At 43.7% G+C, this 20,274-nt stretch overlaps 1 protein-coding gene across 2 annotated transcripts; it reads right to left on the bottom strand.

Moving 5' to 3' along the window:
* Positions 1-950: 950 nt before the first annotated feature.
* Positions 951-14,794, bottom strand: LOC134548356 (ICOS ligand-like). Of its 2 annotated transcripts, none has more exons than XM_063393074.1 (7): positions 14,724-14,794; positions 10,977-11,017; positions 8,560-8,928; positions 7,762-8,046; positions 6,365-6,541; positions 5,281-5,316; positions 951-2,962 (listed from the first exon to the last, which is right to left on the bottom strand). In XM_063393074.1, exons 1-7 carry the CDS (start codon positions 14,777-14,779, stop codon positions 2,952-2,954), a joined length of 975 nt encoding a protein of 324 aa, XP_063249144.1. In that variant the 5' UTR covers positions 14,780-14,794; the 3' UTR covers positions 951-2,951. The 2 variants fall into 2 exon arrangements, with proteins under 2 accessions (XP_063249144.1, XP_063249143.1); XM_063393073.1 differs by lacking the exon at positions 14,724-14,794 and adding an exon at positions 14,130-14,452.
* Positions 14,795-20,274: the final 5,480 nt, after the last annotated feature.

Below are 20,274 nucleotides of genomic sequence, written 5' to 3'. Positions count from 1 at the left end.
CCTCCACATATTGAGAGGAAAAGTCCCAAGGGCCTAACAGCTCTGCGGGTGTTTTCTCCCTGTGGTGTTAGGCTGTACTCAATTGTTCTTTAGAGCAGTTTCTCTTCCTCTGGAGAAGAGAGAGGTTAGAGAAATCACACTTGGGGGTAACGTGACCTTTTGTGTGTGTTTGCTACGAATATGAGAAAGATTCACTTTGCAGGTTGGGAAAGCAACAAATAAGTTCTTTGACATAGCACAACAGCTATTGAGAACAGATGTTGGAGGCAGGGTAGCTGGAAAAAGGGAATACTTTTTTGAGTAAAAGACATATTTCAGCTCTCACAGGTAAAAATATTTAAATAGTGAACTTGACAACAGGACAGATGGATTCAGATCACTAAGTAGCAACACATGTTTTCTCTTGGGGCTTTCCATTTGTGGTTTACCAGCCATGCCACAACAAGTGTCTTTCACTTTTCTGTGAAAGTGAGTCCATTTATTAGTCTTCCTCCAAAGCTGCATCAACTGTTGCTTTCCTGTGCCTGGTTTAAGTGAGCTGCTGTCTTTGATGAAGGCAAACAGAGGGATGCTGGTGCTCATGTGCAAGACTCCTCTGGGGGAGTGCATTGAGCTCGTTTCAGCTCTGGAAGCAGGAGTGTGTGCTGTACCTCTGCTCTGCTTGGGGTTGTAAAGTTGGGTGAGAAATGGATGAATCAGCCCAGGCTTAATGCTGCTTTCAGGCTACTGCCTGGCTTTTGTGGAGTTTGTTATGTTATTTGAGGGATTTTGTTGTGTGAGGCAGAATAAAGCAAGGGTGGTCAGCTCTGTGCTGTGTTTGTCTCCCCGTATCTGAGGGCTTTGAAACAGAGTACTGAGGGATGTGACTAAAAGTAAAACTGCTTTTTAGGTGGGGGCAATGGCATGGAATGACTTATCTCGGTGTGTTGATACATTTAGTCAAACAACCAGAAAAATGAATAGATTTTATTTAAAATATAAACATGGCATGTGAAGATAAGAACTGTTATTACAAAATTCCCAAGTCCTTTGAATGGTAACCACTGGCATCTAGGATTTACTGACCTCCAAGAATAGCTGGAACCCTAAGCTAAATGAAAGCACAGATTTTGAAAGAAAAAGCTTTTGTATTTAGGCGTGTCCATGAAGTAGCCAAGAAGTAAGAAAACCCAACCAGTCTAAATTTGTTTAAATACCATATTGCAGAGTGACTTCTAGGTCACTTCCTCCATCTCTGAACCATTACAGTTGCAGAATATAAAAGTGGAAAACTACTTGTAGGAAAGGCTTCTGTCAGGTACAGCAGTACCAGAGGCTGCATAAAACAACTCCATGTGACAGATCAGGAGGAAATATCTGCAGGACTTTTTACTGAACCACTAGGAAATGGTTACTCTGCACATCTGCACAGATGTTGTTCACATTTTCGAGGTATCTGCAAGCTTTCCTCAAGCAAGTTCCCTTTAGGGTACACTGAAGACTGGATTTAGACTCAGAATTGGATGCTAGATTTGGATTCATGGACAACAGAATTTTCACTTAGCTGGAAATTGAAAGCTATCTTGATATGAAAAATCCCTGTCTGAGCTCAGAGTTGATACTGGAGTGCCTCACACACACTGCAACAATAAACAAGGCTATGACTTATTCACAAAAATGATGCAATTTAAGTTTAGCAACTGGTGCAGGAGAGGTCAAGTGTTTCCAGAGCTCAGTTTAAAACAATAATCTCCATCCTCCCATGACAAGATAGGGAAACTGTCCCATTTGGGCAAGAGAGCTAGTAAAAATTCCTCCTCCTTCAAAATTTCAGATCATCAGCAAAGTTTACTGTCTTGCTATTTTCAGCCAGTTGGTTTGGCTGACTTGGGGCTGAAACAGCAAAGGCACATGCACTGGCACAAGGAAAATGGAGTTCTTGGCTTTCTGGACATTCATGGACAACACACTGATACAATTTGCTCTTTCTTTTTTGTTTTGTTTGGTGCAGGTAAGGATGAATCCCAAGCTCAAGTTCAGTTTAAAACCTTCAGTTTAAAATCCTCCCTGGAAGCCACAGGAAAGTGCTTAAATAAAGACTCAGTTGAATCAAGCAGAGCTCAACCACAGTTTTTGTTCCATCCTGAGAAGGGTAAGTCCAGGTAACATGACATTAACATAGCAGAGAGCATTATTTTTAATTGGTCAGATTTCCACAGCCTGTTTTTTCTCACAGCTGGCTCCTGTTGAAAGTGGAAGTCCCCTTTTTGGTGGAATATTTGGTAAAACCCAAAATGTTGCTATCGAGGCTTAAAGAAGGCACCTTCCCTTATGATAACATTCAGTATTTGATCCCATTAGGGCAACTCCTGGTTTTGTAAGGACTGGATCAAATTCTGCCTGATTTTCTACACAGGAGCAGCTGGTGAAAACAGACAGTGAAAGGATTGTACTCGAGAGAGAGAGAGAGAAACATGGAAGAGGTCACAAATCTCACTCTGCAGAGTCCTTCAGTTTTCTTCCTTTGTTTTAGCTGCCTTTCTTCACATGCAGTAGTCATCCTCAGGTGACAGCAAGAACATCCCATGCTCCTGAAACGTGGCTGCTTCTGCTCCTGACAGTCCTCAAGGATCATGATGAGAAACTGGGCAATCACCAGCTTTCAGTGGTGGCACAGAGCAGCTGAGTCCCAGGCTTTCTGCCTTCCCCAGTGCCCAAATCACAGAGGATTGTCCAAAGTGCTGAGCTGGAGTGGTGACACGACTGTTCTGTGGACACAGTCAGGTGCTGGAATGAAAATCGGGCGGATTTTCCTTCTCTCTTCTGTACTCTAGAAGCTTTTATTAATTATTTTTTTTACCATCTCTCTTGGCAGAAATCTGTCACTTGTATCACAAACAATGCAGCCACTGAGGGAGTGATGCTTCTCTTGACACATCTCCAGCTGTCCAAATTGTTGGCAGATCTTCCATTTAAGCAGGTGCTGTAAAAACAAAACAACTTTTTTTTATAAAAAAATAGACAAAAAACTTCCCCAGAAATAATCATTCCTAGCATGGCTTTTCCTACATAACCAGTGGAATGAGCTGCAAAGCTGTGGAAAAGACATATTCATGCTGCTGAGAGAGAACTGACTGGGGAGAACTCCTGCCTGAATACCCAAGACCCTGGGGCTTTCTGTCCTCATGCCACAGTCTGGAAGTGCCTCTCTGTGCAAATGGAAAAAGTTGCCTTCCTTGTGAAGGGATATCAGAGTCACCTTGGGCTCATTTAAAACTATTTTGGAGAATGAGATGCACAAAGTCTCTCTGTGGCCAAGAGAAAACAGCTTCCCCATGCTCCTCTCAGGAAAATGAAGGGATTCCTGCAGATAATGGTTCAGAATTGCTCCAGCTCTGAATTTTTCCTCACCAGAGCATCCTGCCCCATTGACTGTAATGGATGTCTGGAGAAACTCTTCTTCACAATCTGCCTTCCTCCCAGTTTCCAAACCCTTTTTTGCTTTTGTAACAGCAAAGCTAGTTTCAGTAATCTCATTTTGGTTTGCAGTATTCAGGATTCTCACTGCCATGAAACAAGCTGACCTTTTTCATAAGGTGCCAGAAGCAGAAGTGCATTTACAGCAGTACAGAAAAGCAAAATGCTGTGGCAGAGCATCCCCCTGGATGCACCTCCCCAGGGCCTTACCCCCACTACCACACACAACAGGATTCAAAATACCAAATAATGATTGAATTAGGCTAGAATTTCTCCTAGAGCCCATCTTTTGTGCTAAGGTAGTACCAGCTTTATTTCTAAATAATTTCTGACCGATACTAGTTTTGTCTTTTGTTCAGAAAATGCAAAGTAACAAACCTGGACTGATGGAGACTTGACAGTCTGGACAAACTCTGCCTCAGTGCTCAACTACCATTACCCTTAGACAATTTCTTCTGACAGCTAGCTTAAATCTCCTCTGTTTAAGTCTGGTGAGCCTTAAGTGCAGTGTCAGCTGGGTTAGCACAATAAATAACTTGTCCCAACCTCTCCAAAGACACTCTGAAGAGGGTTGTTATTGTGTCCTCAATCAGCCTGAGCTTCTCCAGCCTAAACAGACACAACCAGTCTCTCATCAGAGATCACATTCCCTGGACCAGTTCCATTTCTGGTATTGATCCAAAGTACTGCCTTTAAATTGGGATGTCCAAAACACGGCCCTCAGAGGGGGGACAGCTTCTGTCATCAGTGAGCCACAAAAGCTGCTGTCCCACCTCCTCTCCCACAAGTGGAGTGGAGAAATGACAGGGAAAAGACAGCATCTGGAAGGTGCTTTGCTTTGTTCCTAATGAACAAATCATGCTGCAGCAACCTTCACTACAAGATAAATATTTACTCTTATTTATGTCATTGGTTTTTTTTACTAATGGGCCAAGTCCAGGGATCTAACCACAAAGGACCTCATATAAGTAAGTCTGGAGAAGAAAATGTTGACCTTAAATGAATGGTTTGTTTCATGATAATGCAGTTCTTAGGAACAAAAGGAGAAAATGTCTCTTTATTTTAAGGAGAAAATCCATCCTCCTGCACAGATTATGCTCTGCAGGAGAGAGTGCAATGCCTGTTGATGTTTAGCAAACACAAATGTTGGGTATCAGCCTGCAGTCTGGAAAATAACTGACCATTAACCCAGTTTCCATGACTGTCAAAGAAGTTCCAGAAAAAGATTTTTTAATTTAAGGGTTATTTTGCTTCTGCTTGTTACTGCTACAGCAAACTGTGCTTTAACTATTGCAGTTTTAGTGAAACCTCAGTATTTTCTTCCTGTTCTGCAGAGACACACAGGCAACAGTCCTTAGCTTCAGTAGAAACCACCAAATGAGATATCAGATAGGCAGATATTTCACCCTGTGCTCTTGCAAGTCCTCTGTTCAACTGTTTTCCCGAATCTGCCTTCGTTTTTTTCACCCAATTTTCATTTTTCCCCTACAATAAATAACAAATGAATTTGTAAACCAGCTGGCCTGCAATATTGCATTCTTGCTCATAAAAATATGAACATAGTGAAGGTCTGAAGAGCATGTTTTTTCTAAGAAAGGAGGGTTTTTTAAAAAATTGGGTGTATATAGGCTCAGATTCACAGACATGATGCAAATGATGTCCCTGTATCCCAGTTAAAGACCACCCAGGATGTAGTGCCTAAAAAAATGCTTCAGTTTGTATCATCCAGCAAATCTAATCTAAAGACTTGTGCTGAACTTCAGTACTGAAGCTATGAAGTTAAGTCACTCAAGACAAACAAAATAATTTATTTTTAATACTTACAGTTGAATCCACCTTGGGTTTCCCTTAGTTGAACATCTGTTGAAAGAAATGCATGGTTTTCAGCATGTAGGATAGATAAGCACAGTCTTCAGAAAAATGAGATTGATATTAAGCAACAGCCACCAATGCTGAGGGTTCAATGTGTTAAAAGTTCTGTAAAATGCAGTCCAATATTCTATTTGCTTACAACCCAGGCTACCATTTCAGAAAGGAGAGATTTTGGGATTGAAGTGATAGCCCTGCTCCCCATCTTGGGACAGAGTCCTGCCTCAGTCTTGGGTTGTTTCTGAAGGAGGGCAGTGACTTCTACCAGAGCTGCTGCAGATTCTGGACAAGATCACTGCCCTGCTTTCCCCTGATCTTTTCTGAGGCACCCAGGCTTGCCAGCATTGAGGAAGAGGGCATGGACTGAAAACATGGATTGTCTTTGTCTATGAAAAGTGTGGTTGTCCCTGCTCTGCCCTTTAGCTGTTAGGTCCTGCATGGCTGCAAAGGGGCTTAGAGCAAGTGCTGAGCTGCCTTGGCAGACTCAGTCTGGTCCACAAGAGGTCTTTTATGGCTTTTTTAGAGTCATGCATGCAGGCAAATCCTGCTACCCAAGGGTACACATGTGACAGTGAGACCAGCTACATTTCTGCTTGATCCCAGAATCAGCAGGATTCTGACCCTTGATCATCCTGAAGTGACTCTAAAGCTCTCAGGATTGAAGTATGCTCTGATTTCTGCTTCAAACTGTGCTGAGTGAGCCACTGACCCCAGTCCTGTTCCATGCCATCTGTGCAGAAAGAGCCTGCAGGGATCACAGCTGACAAACAGGCACAAAGTCTGAGTTACTCTCACATCCAGAAATTACTTCCTGTAATCCCTCAGATACAGGAAGAGAAAACCACGAAGAATGAGATATCCTGGGGCACTACATTTCCTCCCCAGGGCACCCCAAGTTTTTGATGATGGCATGATTTCCTGCTGCCACGTGCAGGTAGCTTAGCCATACTTTCTCTCTTCATGTTGGATAACATTAAGTATTTCAGCAAGTGAAAAAGATTTCTTGTAATTTGGTCATGCAAATGAAGAGTCTCATTACCTCTGTAGGACACTAGATTAGAGGACCTCCTTCTCCACAGCCAGCAGATTAAACCAGTTAGAAGACCTATCACAAAGACAATGCCAATGATGCCAGCTGCTTGAGCACCTCGTCCTTTTTTTTCCAGGTTTTCTTCACTTTCTGTGCCAGAACCACTGCTTTTCTTCTGCTGTGTGTCTAGAATAAAACAGAAGAGGATGCCATAAGGTGTAAATTTTCACAATTCATACCAGGCAAATATTTCACCATGTTTTACTTGCATTAAAAAATTCTGAAGGACTAAAGATTTGTGCTATTCATATCACTGTGATTTTGGTGATTCCTTCTGAACGAGACACATCTCTAACTAATTATATCTAAATACCAGTTTACTCTTCCCTGCCATCATTGTGCATTCATCATTCTTTCTTCCTTTTTCTTCTTTCCCTCCAGTTTTGAGAGTCTGTATGTTTGGGCTTGTATCTAGACTCAGTTGAGAATAAACCTATACAGAATCTATAATTAAATCTGATGATATTCAGAAAATGGGTGAAAACCTCTTTCCCTGAAGTTCGTGAAGAATCTTCACTCATTGCTGCAAACTGAAGGTTTCAAATCACATCTCTTACTCTTTCAAATGTAGTTGGGAGATTTAAAAAAAAACCACCAAAAATAGAGATCAAACAGCCATCTCCAGATCAGCCTTCCCACTCCAGACAGATTCTCTACACAGCTTTTTGGGAATAATGAACTGCAGCAGTGCTACTGCTGTAAATATAACTTCTTAATATCTTTTTTTTTTTTTTTTAACAGAGCTTTCTGGTCTTGTGGAGAGTTGAGTGACTAAATATCTGCTTTTACTATCAATCATCACATCAGCAATAAATAGCACACTATACTTGTGCAGTTAGGTACGTTGTTCTGTTGGGCTCATATTGCCCATTTGCTGCAGACCTAGTTTAGGTTGTGCACTGTATTAAATTGAGTTTTGGAGACTCAAAACTGAACTTTGGAACTAGGCAGAGTAAAAAACAAATGTGAGTGTTGCAAGGCCATTGGGTAAGTGATCAGAAATCATGGATCTGCTGTATGGTGGCCCCTAAAACACAACCTGACTGCCCAAACCATCATGTTCCTGAGGAACTGAAAGGTTAAGCTCAGCAACTGCCTCAGAGGCAAGAGCTTCTCAGTGCTGCTGTCATAACCCACTTGGTGGGTTATTCACTTCAGTGTGGAAGAATTAAACATCAAGTCCATGGCTAAGCATAACTGGAGCTCAAAACAAAGCCCAAGATCTCAGAACCTTTTGGAACTACTGAATTAATGCACAGCCCTCGTTAGGGTGCACCTACAGATAGAGACATGCTGTTTGATATTCCTGCTCCCTAAAAAGCGTGAGGCAGCATGAAGGAACTTACAGTTGGCTGACAGATTTTCCTGCAGCATCTCATTTTCTATGGAGCACTCTATTTGCATGTTAGAGGTGGCTTTCACCTTCAGCGTGCTGAAAACGCTGAAAGTGCCGTCGTCATGGGGGATGATCTTTGTTTCTGATGCTTGCAGGCGACTGTTGTTCACCTTATTGATCCAGTAAACGTTGGGCTTTGGGTAGCCATTGCCAGACCTGCAGTTGAAGGTCACCTCCTCTCCAGGGCTGTCACTGTTCCGTATTGGTCCACTGAGTATTGGCTGGCTGTAACTCGCTGCAGAGCAAGAGGGAAGAGGAATAGTTGTTGATGTTCTGAAACACGCCAGAAAGGCAAAATTTTGAGATGGGTTCTGAAGGCAAACTGCTGGATTTCACACCACCTTCATGACTTGAAAGAGAAATGCCCGCAGATTTGGTCAGCCAGAGAGCTGAGTGAATCACTGAGAGGGCAGAAAGGTAAAGCCAAACCCAAAGGAAGAAAGGACCAACTTAAGCTGCTGTCACCCAGTCACGTGCAAGAGCCCTCATATCCGTGAGGGCAAGAAGAAAAGAATGAAAAATCCATGAAAAACAAGAAGAAAAGAAACACACACTGGGCAAACGGTTTTTACATGCATTCTCCAAGGTTTACATTCCCTGTCTGTAACATTTAAATTAAGCAGACTTCATTTCAGAAAAGGGCAGAAGTCTGTTTCAAAAATTAAAGGTGTGATTAAATATAATGTTGAAATAGCACAAATTTGAAAAGCATAAATGAGAATTTGGGTAAAGTGACACAAGTTCTTACCTGCTAAACTGAGAACCACTTCTGCCTGGTGAATCACTTTGGGATGTTCAGTTTTCTCCTGCACTACACATTTGTACGTATGTCCATCACTCTGGCTGACATTTAGCAACAGCAGAGAAAAATCACCCTTTTCCAACCTATCCCAGAATAGCTGAGTCCTGTCTTTAAAGTGAACACACTGACTGCTGTTATCATCTTGGCCAGAGATCAGTGCATGTACAACTAAACACTTTTCTTCATAGGAATCATCAGCTATTTGCCAATACACCCGTAGGTTTCTTAATTGCAAGTTTTTTTTGTTATAAATGCAGCTTAGTGTGACATTGTCTCCGAGTTTACTGACGATGTTCTTCTCCTCTAGTGCAATAACTACAAAATCAAAAGAGAGAGAGAGAAAAAATAAAAGGGAGGTTATGTGGGGAAAAAAGTAATTATTTTCAAGTACATTCTACCACATATAGACTCCAATATTAGTTTTATAGCAGGTGGGTGAGTGTGCTCACTTCATAGTCATTCCTACCCCCCAAATTTCCAATGGCTGATTCTCTCCATGTTCATTTGTCTGTGCATTATCCAAAGGGACCTTTTCTCTGAGAGCCAACCAGTCTTAATCATTCCTAGCCCCATGGACACCCACATTTCACTTTGTGAACCGACTGCAGACATGTTCAAGTCCTAATGCTTTAATAAATGCTTCTTTCTATATTTTCTTTTTAAATTAAGAAAAATGCCACACAGTTCCACTTAAATCACAAGAAGTGGAAACATTGATAAGAAAGAGTGCTGCCATTATTTCAGCACACAAAAAATTAAGAAGGGAAATAAAAGCAGTATTTCTCAAAGCTAGCATGACAAAGCAACCACATTTTACTGCTACAATCAGTGACACCCTCTCAACAAATACAGCTGGCAAACCAGCACGCCCACATACCTCCAGTGACACATTTACTGGACATTTACATCTTGAGGGTCACTTGAGGTAAAGTCAGGACCGTGTCTGGCTTTCAGAACCCTTTTCCTGCCTTCCAGTCGTGACAAAGGTGGCCTGAGCTCCATGTGAGCAAGGCAAAGGCCCGAGGGGGCTGACACTGCTGCAGAAAGCACAGCTCAGGGAGTGCCACAGGGCTGGGCTGCTCTGCCCACAGCCTCCCTGCTGGCTCCATCACCACCACACCAGCAGCCCAAAGCAGCTGGTGTGACTGGTGGGTGGCACCAAAGCAGGGTTTGTGTTGTGAGGGTCAGGCAGGAGAGGTCAGGCATGGGGCAGGGCGGGAGAGATTACACCTGGGGGAAGGGATTACCAGGGTGGATGATTGAGGGAGAGGAGGATGACAGGAGTGGGGGTTTGGAAATGCACAAACAGAGCGTGGTGAGGTGGGAGGGAGGTGTTAATGTTGAAGGGGGATCTGTCTCTGTGAGGGTGGACTGGACTCAGAAATAATCCACTCATCCTCACATCTGAGTTGGACAACCTGGTCTAAAAATGCCACTGAGGCAGACACAGTGCTTGCAGGGAGAAAGGCAGGAGTTTACCAGGCACTTAAACTCTGATGGGACTGGAAGCAACAGGCTTGAACTGCAACAGAATTCCTTGGCTCAGATATTGGGAAACGCATTGGAACAGTAGGAAAAGTAATGCCCTGGCAAGACGGGTGCAACTCCTTCACTGGCCAGAAAGAATCCAGCCAGCATCTATTGAGACTGAACCTGGTACAGTTTGTCCTGATACTGGGGCCAGGGAATTTCCTTGATGCCTTTGCTGAGGTTCTTCTCAGTGATTAAGCAAGAACAGAAGAGAGAACTCTAAAACCATTTAAATATCACCAGGTGGTGTGACTTAATTCTACCTTTGTTTTGCAAGGGATATTTTAGAATCACAGTAAAAGTAAAATAACTAATAGTAGGAGTAAATTTACTACTAATAAATAGTAGTTACTTATTACTAATAGTAATTTTTAGTAATTAATAGTAATAGTACTCTTAGTAAATCGTTATTAGCAATTTATAAGTAACGGTTACTTATTACTAATATTGGCTACTTCATACCATGATGTATAATTCTACTCTTGAGTATACAGGCATGTTAGATCTGCTTATCAGCAGCTCTTATTACTCCACTTCTGAGGCCTTTTGTTGACAGAGATAAGAACACAGGGAGGACTCTGAAGCAAGCAAAGCAATCTGAGCAAAAGCATCCATAAGGTCCCTTGCTGTTCTCTGCAATGAAACTGATAAAACTGATTGTGTCTTCTTTCCCTGATGCATGTCAGAGAAACATCTCACACTGAGGAATTCTTCAGTGTCTCGTAGAAAACACAGAGATACTAATACTGTACATTTTACAACTACTTTGAGCATTTGGCCAAACATATCAAAGGGAGGGCAGCTTAATTTTTACTGAGTTTTTCTGAACTTACCAGCTTTCAGGATATGAAGGAGCAGTAACAGAAATCCGTACCTAAAACGAAAAGAAACGATTGTTACAGCTGACTCTGCATCTCTGTTGTTTAAATAAGCAATAAACCCAATTTTGATTGTTTTAATATAGTGGCAGAAATAGGTAAATTAGGTACTGCTCCCATGTAATGCCCCATTAAGTATTTGCATTTTTGACAGCTGCAAAACTTCTATTTATACAACTCAGCTGTGCTTTGGTGGCCAAGACCATGAATAGCAGCAAAATGCACTAATATTGGAATCAGGGCAGAGGGCATGAAGCTGGTGTTGGGCCTGTCTTCTCTTCTGAAAAAATTGATTTGCTTGCTGGACAAACAGGCTCTGGAGGCTGTGTGGGTCACTGGGAAGGACAGTGGCTGCACAGGTCAAAACCCAGGTTTTCCAATCTTTTGCTGAAACTCAAGGAGCTACGGTTTTGTCTGGTTAAAGGACAAAGAGCAGCTGACCATGCTGCCCACCAGGTTGTGCACTCAGTAAAAATGTGTAAACAGGAAAAACCTGCTGATAGTGGAGAGCTGTGCAAAGGTTTTTTGCTGGGAAGAATCTGATGTGTTTGATTACTCAGGAGGGGCAAATGTGTGCAGGAGTTTCCCCAGAGGAAAGGATGCCATAGGAAACCCAGTTTAGCCCATCCATAAAGTCCAAGTGATTTAACTCTCATCCCACAGGAAGGAGCAAGTTTAAGGAAGCTAAATGGAAAGCACTTCCCTTTGAGTTATTCTAAAACAGCCTGTCACCACCACACTTATTTACACATTGTGCTCTCCTTCCTCCAGACTGCTGTAAGCAGGGAAAGAAAGATGATGGAAAGGTTTTGGAATGAGAAATGTGTGGCTGCAGTTGCCCACCTTGATGTTGCCCCAGGTGCAGTCAGGTTGCAAAGCTGAGCTGAGGGGCAGAGTGACAGAAGCACTGAGTGACAGGAGCACTGAGTGACAGGAGCACTGAGTGACAGGAGCACTGGCCTGTCACCAGAGTACCCATCTCACCTTTGCAAGCAGAGCTGAGGGGCCACACTACAGCTGGCTCCCTTCCTCCAGTGTTCTCAGCCCTCAGGCACTGAGCCCTGGGCTGGGACAAGGGGACAGCTGCTCCCAGCAGGCCATTTCTGTCCAGGACTGAGCTCCACAGTCTCCACACAGGCACTGCCTTCCGTCCAAACCGGCCCTTTCTCATTTTGCTGTGCTTTACAAAATCCCCTCTCTTCCAGGCTTCCTGCCCTTTCCTCCCAGTCCTTGCTCCTTTGTCCAGCCAAGCACAGGAATTCATACATCACTTCCCAGGCACAGCTTTCTTTGTTTCTGCCCAGCTTTACTCCCAGCACCTGCCTGGGCACAACCTGCGGCTCCTCTGCTGTGGAGGAGTGTCTCAAAATCCCACCTGCCCCCCAAGAAAATTATCATCTTCCCAAACATACTCAGCTTCCCAAGCAGAAAGCAGAGGACATTCCTGACACAAAATCCACCTCTACCTGAAGCCCCATTTTCAGAGGCTGAGGTGGAGAAACTTCAGGGGAGAACCAGTCTCAACTGTTACTTTTTGTATAAACAAAACATGTTATTTATTTTTTCCTGTGTCCTTTGAAATGATTTGATAGATGAGGCTTGAAAAATTTAAGTGGATGCCCAGTGTGGAAAATTTCTGCTCTATTACTTCAGTAAATCTGTAATCAGTCTCAAAGGAAGTCTCCCAAGGAACCACACCTAAACATTCTCTTCTGTCTCTGACAGTGGCTTTACACGTGGATTTGTATTTTATTCCTGTTGTATTTTTTACACCACTTTTGTGTCATCACTTTTGTGCCAGGCTTGTAGAAGTCTGTCTTGGCAAGCTCAGCTCATGTAGTCCTCAGTCTTTCTTAATCCTGTGCCTGTGTTTGTTTTATTATTCCCCACCCAAGTTAGAAGCTATGGATATAGCAACTCATTTGAATAGAATGATAACAATAACTGACTGATCTTTATGGGACTCTCTAGGGAATTTCCCATGGTAGGCATTTGCTAATGCAAACAGACATTTAGATATCCAGCCAGAACTGGTTCTCATATGCATGTATACAATGTGGATCTTGATTTCTTTTTTTAGTAAGTGATGCCACAGTCAAGGTTGGACAGATCCAGAGATGCCTCATCCTCCTGCTTGGAGGGAGTTGCTGCTATGGTTTGTTGGGGGCAGTGTCAACCCACGATGTTCCCCTGGAATAGCTTTAATCCCAAACTTCAGCTGGAAAATGGGAGAAATGCTCTGCTGCAGAGAAATCTCCTTTTTACCCTCTACATTCACTCAGCTCCTGTGTCCATCACACTAGCAGTGAGCTTAATTAAGTGCTGGAATAGCTACCATCTTAGGGTCTTGCTCTCCTAATTTTTAAAAAAAAGTATTTTAATTTTTTTACTTTTTCGATTCTTTCCCACACCTTCCTCTTCTGCAAGTTTTTTAAAATGCCGTGTGAAAGAGGAGAAAGTTGCAGTTCCCCTTTCATACATTCCTGCTGGCTGAGATGATTCTCCTTACCAGCACATCCACATTTTCATCACAGCTCATCCTAAAGCCATGGGATGCTGCTGCTGTGGCACACTCTAGCCAGGCAAGAGATATCCCGATGCTTGCAATAACAATTTTGGGGGGTTGTTCCACTGCTGAGGCCCACTTTGTCCCCTAACCTTGTGGTGACACTTCTCGACCTGCAGGTGTCCCAAGCCTGTCACCTGCGGAGCTTTCGCAACACCTGCACTCGCTGGGCAATAAACCCAGGTGAGTCACGTCTCATCGAAACCCTGCAGCTGAAATTATCCATAAAAGTCCCGTTAATTGCCAGGAGCCCCCGGTGGTCGCGTACGGACACGGGACCCCTGCCCGGGCTGTCGGGGAGCTCTGGCAACCCCCGGGTCCCCTCCCGCTCCCCCGGCTCCGGCAGCGCTGCCGGCGGGCGGGCCCCGCTCCGCAGCCCGGCCCGGCCCCGGGGGTCGCCCATGGGTCCAGTTAAGCAGCCCAAACCCCGCCAGCGCTTTCCCTGCCCAGTGCAGCACCAAAACCCGCCTTTCCCTGCGGGGGATGCGCATCCCTGCCCGGGACGCGACAGTCGCGACCCTTCCCCCGCGGCCACCACTCACCGTCGCGGCTCCATCGCGCCCGAGCCGTGCCGGAGCAGCCGTGCCGTGCCGTGCCGAGCCGAGCCGAGCCGAGCCAAGCAGCGGCTGCCGGCCTTGGGCCCTTCCCTTTTCCCTCCCACGCCTCCCCCGCCGGGGATTTCCGCCTCCAAGCGCCGGGTGCGAGGCCAGCCCGGGGCGCTGCGCGGAGCGGGGACCGCACAGAGGGGACAGCACAGAGGGGACCCGGCACAGAGGGGACCCGGCCCATGGGGGACCCGCACAGAGGGGACCCGCACAGAGGAGACCCCGCACAGCAGGGACCGGCCCATGGGGGACCCGGCACAGAGGGGACAGCACAGAGGGGACCCGGCCCATGAGGGACCCGCACAGAGGGGACCCGCACAGCTGGGACCCCGCACAAAGGGGACCCGGCACAGAGGGGATCCTCACAGAGGGGACCCGGCACAGAGGGGACCCGGCACAGCCCGTCCCCACAGAGCCCTTCCCAGAGCCTCGCCGGGGATGGCGCTTCCCGGCTCCCGCAAATCCTCCTTCTCCGCAAATCCTGTCCCGTGCGGGCAGGACTCCCGTCCCCGTCAGGCGGGACGCCCTCACCGCTGCTGGGGAGCCAGGGCTGGGCAGCGTTTGTCATAGCGTGGGGACGGTGACATCCCCTTGGCTCTGCTGGAGATGGGTCCCCGAGCCCCGGGGGAGGGCAGGGACTGCGCCCGGTGCGCTCCGGGATCTCGAGGAATCCTGCCCGGGAACCGGGAGAGCCGCGTTTCAAAGTACACGAGGCGTATGTTTGCATAAATAGTGCATTTATTCTATATTTCTATTTTGTAAATAGCTGAATGGGATCTGACAGAGAGCAGACCCGCACCTGGAGCTGCCGTGGGTGTGTTGGTGAGGGGGTGTTTAGCACCACCCGGCTGTTTGAAAGCCGCGGTTCTCAGTCTCGGCAGGTTCATTTTTGGCTCCACATCAGTGGCTGTGTTCGCCTTGTTTGCTGTCAGGAGCTGCAGCCCAGCTGGGACCTCTCTGCCAACGCCAGCGTTTGTGACACACAGCCCAGAGCTGTCACAGCACCAGGGGTTAACGCCTGCCGCGTTCATGTTTTATTTTTTTCTTGGGTTTAGTCACCCTGGGAATCAATGACGTTGTGCACAACGAACATGAAACTCTGGGGTTGTGCAAGACCCGCAGGTCTCAGCTCCGTTTCCGCTGCAGGAAGGGGGATTTTGGTTTTGGGTCTTAAAGCCACTTCAGCCTCGCTGTGTGTCACTGGTATCTGCAAATCAGTGATCAGTTTGGGAGGGTGGGCTGAAATTTGTGCAAAGTTTAAAGGAAGGCGAACATTCCTATGGAATTATGCCTGAATCAGAACATATTTGCACAAGTCAGTTCATGTCTTTCACTGAAATATTTCCCGATGGGGTATCTTAGTTTGGGAATTGTTCTTTTGCTATTTGAGGTGTTCTTTTTAATAACAGGCATTTGGTGAACAGGGATGCACATGGAATCAGTTCTTTCTGGCTAAAAACTTCCTAACTTTACAGGTTTATATGTGACTTTTTACAGTTCTGGATATAAGTTATTTTTTAATAAGATGCATAATTTGAAAGAACTCTTCTGCTGTTCTTTGCAATGGTTTCTGTCCTGCATTTTTCATACATATTGACCAGTTTCAGTGGAAAGAAATTTCCCAAGAAGCAAGAAACACAAATGTATCTCCCTAGCTAGGAATCTCTTTAGAATTTGGAAAGGTCAGGTTGCAAACCTCTTTGCTGTCTGCATCAGACTTCTGAATATGGATTGCCTATTTTTTAATCTATAAGGCAATCTTGTCTTCTATTTCCCTTCCAAATGGTGTTCATGTAGCCTTAGGTAGGTCCTAACTTGCCTCTACCTGCAGAATTCATCAGAGGACATGAAATATAAGGATGTTCTTCTGCCAGTGTCTCCATTCCTAGGGCACACTCTGAACAACCCTGTGTCTAATAAAAGCAGGTTTTCACTGCCAAATCATTGCCATTATGTATAAGATGTTTCTTACAACGTAAGCAAAAAAGGAGAAGCAGCTGATACGGTTCCTTGTATTTACACTAAATAACATACAATAAAAATGTATTTTTGTTCTTTTGAACACAGATTTGTTAATATGGCATTTGCTAGCAATAAGTTGGAATATTTGATTCAAAGTCAAAAGAGAGACCTCAGTGACATGATCTTTGCCCTGCAAGTATCCCATCAAAATAAGATGAACAGTAACAGGGGTGTTTGAAAAGCCTGTGTGAAAAGTTTTCATCAAAGATGTGGCTCCTCATTCCTATTACCATACACTTATAGAAAAATTCAGAGACAGCTCAGTTCCTAGAGTGATTGAAAAACACCCTAATTGTTGACAGTTCTCTCTTTAGTGTGGACACAAGACACAAAGCATCTAGCACTGTCAGGAGAAGAAAGAAGCTCCTATAGCTTGTGTACGGCAAATATGTTGCCTATGGACTTTGAAACTAGAAACACTGGGAAGATTTTGGGGAAAAAGTGAGGAAAACAGTATCCCAGTTTTTCTGGGCTCTTAGAAAAGTGAGAGAGCTGCTTGCTTTCCAGTGTGTATCATGGAAAGAGAACTGGTGGATCTGCAAACAACCCATCTCATTAATACAGTTATTGAGAATCCAGAGTGACTTGGTTTTGTGAAACAGATACATCTCTCTCCATATATAGAAGAAAAGAAGATCTCAGACAGATTGAACACCTCTGGGGACAGGAAAAAGGGGTCACATGGCTGTGTGTGGAGAACTTCAACTCTATTTGGAGTCAGCCATGAAAGAAATGCTGTGACACCTGGAATATCACATCCTTATGGAATGGTGTCCACAAAATCTCTGGCTTCTGTGCTGTGGAGGTTTCAGTGCATGACATTAAAGCTTTATTAAAGCAAAGTATGACTTGCAACTGAGAAAAAAGTCAAGAGAGAAACCACATCAGCTTTGGCCGCTTGTGCAATTTTATGTAGGGGTAAAGAACAAAAGAAGCTACAAGGCATGAATGGTTTTGCAACACTTTTCCAACACTTTTTCTCTGCCTATAGAGAAGCTTGTAGAATTAGCAAATGGAAGAGGGACACTTAATAGAGGATGAGGGGAGAACAGTGCACAAACATGAATTTTTTCCTTAACTAGTGGAGACAGTGGAGTAAGACAGCAAAGCTGACTGCTAAGAACAGTCTGATGATGAGGGAAAAGATGCAATTGCAATTAAAGTACCTTGTGATTCTGAGAAAAAATTTGTGAGAAGTGAATGGACAAAGAGGAAACAACAGTCTGCTTGTTTGGTCTCTAGTCCACATTTTGTTGTCACACCAGGCACTCAGGGAATTGGCCAAAAATGTCACTTTTAACACCCAAATTCCAAGATTGTTCCATGCAAAAGAGGAAACCCTGTAGCCGTGTAAGACACATGTTTTGGGCAAAATGTGTTCTCTGTGTGTGTGGCAGCAATGGCAATCTATTTATTTATACCCAGAGAAGGAAAGTACTGTGTTATATTTAGTTATGTTGTTAGAAAGGATCACTGATATTCACAGTTTTTTATTAGTTGTGCATGTTGAGATAGTTGATTTCCTATTGTTTTAGGAATAACAAGGGAATAATTCCCTTGGCAATACTTTTTCCAGCTCTCTGTGTGTGAGTATGTTAAAAAAAAAGATCACCACAGTATGTTATTGCTAAAAATGTCTCTTGGGCCTCTTGTATTCAGGCCATACTATCCTGTGTGGAATGATTCCAAAGAGAAGAGTGTTCCTGCTGTCTGAATAGCCCTCTGCTCCTTTGCTCAGTTTCATTGCTGCCAGATATCCTTTGCTCTGATCATTTGTTCAGGACTGTAACTAAGTAAAGCATCAAAGAATCTGTTTGGGAATAGAGTTCACAGATTTTAGATGTGAAATGCCTTCTGGAGAAGGGTTACTTTCTTTTGCCCAAGTTCACTACATTAACTATAAGAATGACAAGAGAGGGAGCACAGCTGAATAAACTCAACCTCAGGCCAGATGCAGCTGCCTTTAGCTGAGGAAGAGAAGGACCAGATTGTCTGAAACCATCCAGCAGAAGTTTTCCTTCTCCAACAGGAAGCTGTTAGTTTTGAGGACAGCTTCTTCAGCATGGCATTTCTGACCCCACATAACACACAGAGAATTGGAAATCCTCTGAGCAATTAAAAAAAACCATCACAGCTAAGCCTGGCAAACCCTCTACAGACAGCATGAAGAGGGAGCCCATGGTGCATACATTGGCTGCTCTCTGGTTAAAATTAAAATGTAAAGGTATTTAAAGCCTATCAAAACTAATTTCAAACCTCAGCCTTCCCAAGCTGTGGTAGGATGAAGTCCATAAAATGTCATGCACTTAAGGTTTTGTTTTAGTTTTGATCATGGTGATCTTCTGTGAGGAGAACTAATGAAATGTTCAGAGAAAATGCTTAAGATCCATTGTGGCAATATCTGAACAAGTGAAACATTTTTCAAATGCAAACACAATTATGTAAAGTCTCAAGACTGATACTTACTTTAAGGAGATCAAATGTAGTGCAGGTATTTGCTGTACAAATTCAAGATTTTGGTTTCATATCTCACTGAACATCAAGAATTCTTAAGAAGCACATTAAAAGCAAAAATATTATCCATACTTGTATAGCTATAATTGTAACTAGCTTATGATCATCATTATGTCAACATAACTGTTAAAATAAATGAGCTGTAATTTGAAATTATTACATATTAAGCACAGGTTTGAAAACTGATATTATGTTCCAAGTCTAATGGACCTTATAGAAAGCAATTTTAAGAACAGGTATAGTAAAAAAAGACCTTAACACTACATTAGAAAGCAAATATGTATCAGTCCTGCTCTAAGCCATTGCCATGAAGTAAACATTCTAGCAAATTTTGGAAATCAATCCCTGATATGAAAATATTCCCTCTTGAAGAAGAACAGCTGTAAGCCTCTATAGGTGAGTGTCAGAGCAAACAGTGCACATTACATACCAAAAATAATATTTTAATATTGCCTTTAGAAATAAAAAAAATATAGAAAAGTTTCTATTTCTCCTCATAGCACAGTCGAATAGGAAACAGTGTAATGCAACAGGATATGATATAGGTGCCAATTAGTGAGAAAAAGGAACTGAAATCTGTATGACTCGATGTTGTTTATTGAATTATTTGATAAAATATGGTACTATGACTAGGATTTGATGAGAACTGTACTTTCATTTTATTGTAAAAATTTTTGGTTTTGTGGTTTTGCCCTTAACTCAAAAAATTCCCTCTGATACCATTTGCAATACAACGTGTAGATAAGGTGTAGTGTGGCATTTGGGTTTTTGAAAATGTGCCTGCAGGACAGATGAGTGTTTGGGCTGAATTCCCCTAAAAGCCCTGTCTTTCAGGAAGGTGTAGTGGTCAGGACATTAAACCTGATTCCATAATGGGTTAGAGCAGGTCAGTAGCTGTCAGTGCAATGAGTGCAGGTGGGGATCTACCTGTGGATGCTGCCTGGTTTTTGCCTGTGCTGCCATGCCATGAAATGCAGCCATGGATGTGCTGCCTCTTTCTTCTATCACAGCAGGACAGGGCTTATCCCAGAAAGTAAAAAACAGGAGCAATATTGCATGGCTCATCAGCTGCTGATCAGCTGTCCAACATCTTCCTCCAGCCCCTGGCGCTCAACTTCTTGCATCATTGATTGCATATATGTAATATATTGTAATGTTTTCATTCTGACTTTCCTGACCTCTTTACTTCTCTTTTTTCCTGCAGTTGTCTCCAGCTAATATTGCAATATGGCCTCTTTGTCCTTTTGCCACCACTGATGTTGGTGTGCAGTAATGCAGGCAAGATTTGGTGGAGCAGCACACACTGCTGCACCAGTTCCAACCCAGAGAGAGAGAGAAGTGGGGTTTACTGCTCAATTTTGTTTGTCAGATCTTTGATTACCACTTTATTTTGCAGAGAGAGAGAGAGAAAGAAAGAAAGAGAGAAAGAAAGAGAGAAAGAGAGAGAAAGAAAGAGAGAAAGAGAGAGAAAGAAGAAGAAGAGAGAGAGAGAAAGAAAGAAAGAAAGAAAGAAAGAAAGAAAGAAAGAAAGAAAGAAAGAAAGAAA

This window comes from Prinia subflava, chromosome 3, assembly GCF_021018805.1.
Source record: "Prinia subflava isolate CZ2003 ecotype Zambia chromosome 3, Cam_Psub_1.2, whole genome shotgun sequence".
Classification (NCBI taxonomy): Eukaryota; Metazoa; Chordata; class Aves; order Passeriformes; family Cisticolidae; genus Prinia; species Prinia subflava.
Note: the sequence above shows the minus strand (reverse complement) of the source record. Positions and strands in the feature narration are given on the sequence as shown.

Bases quoted from the DNA above. Each gene is read 5' to 3' on its own strand.
- LOC134548356 (XM_063393073.1), bottom strand. From the start codon at position 14,437: ATGGGCCGGTCCCTGCTGTGCGGGGTCTCCTCTGTGCGGGTCCCCTCT. The intron at 8,047-8,559 runs GTAAGAACTTGT...CTTGCTCTGCAG, and splicing joins AGTGGTTCTCAGTTTAGCAG to CGAGTTACAGCCAGCCAATA. The intron at 5,317-6,364 runs GTAATGAGACTC...TTCTTTCAACAG, and splicing joins TAATCTAGTGTCCTACAGAG to ATGTTCAACTAAGGGAAACC.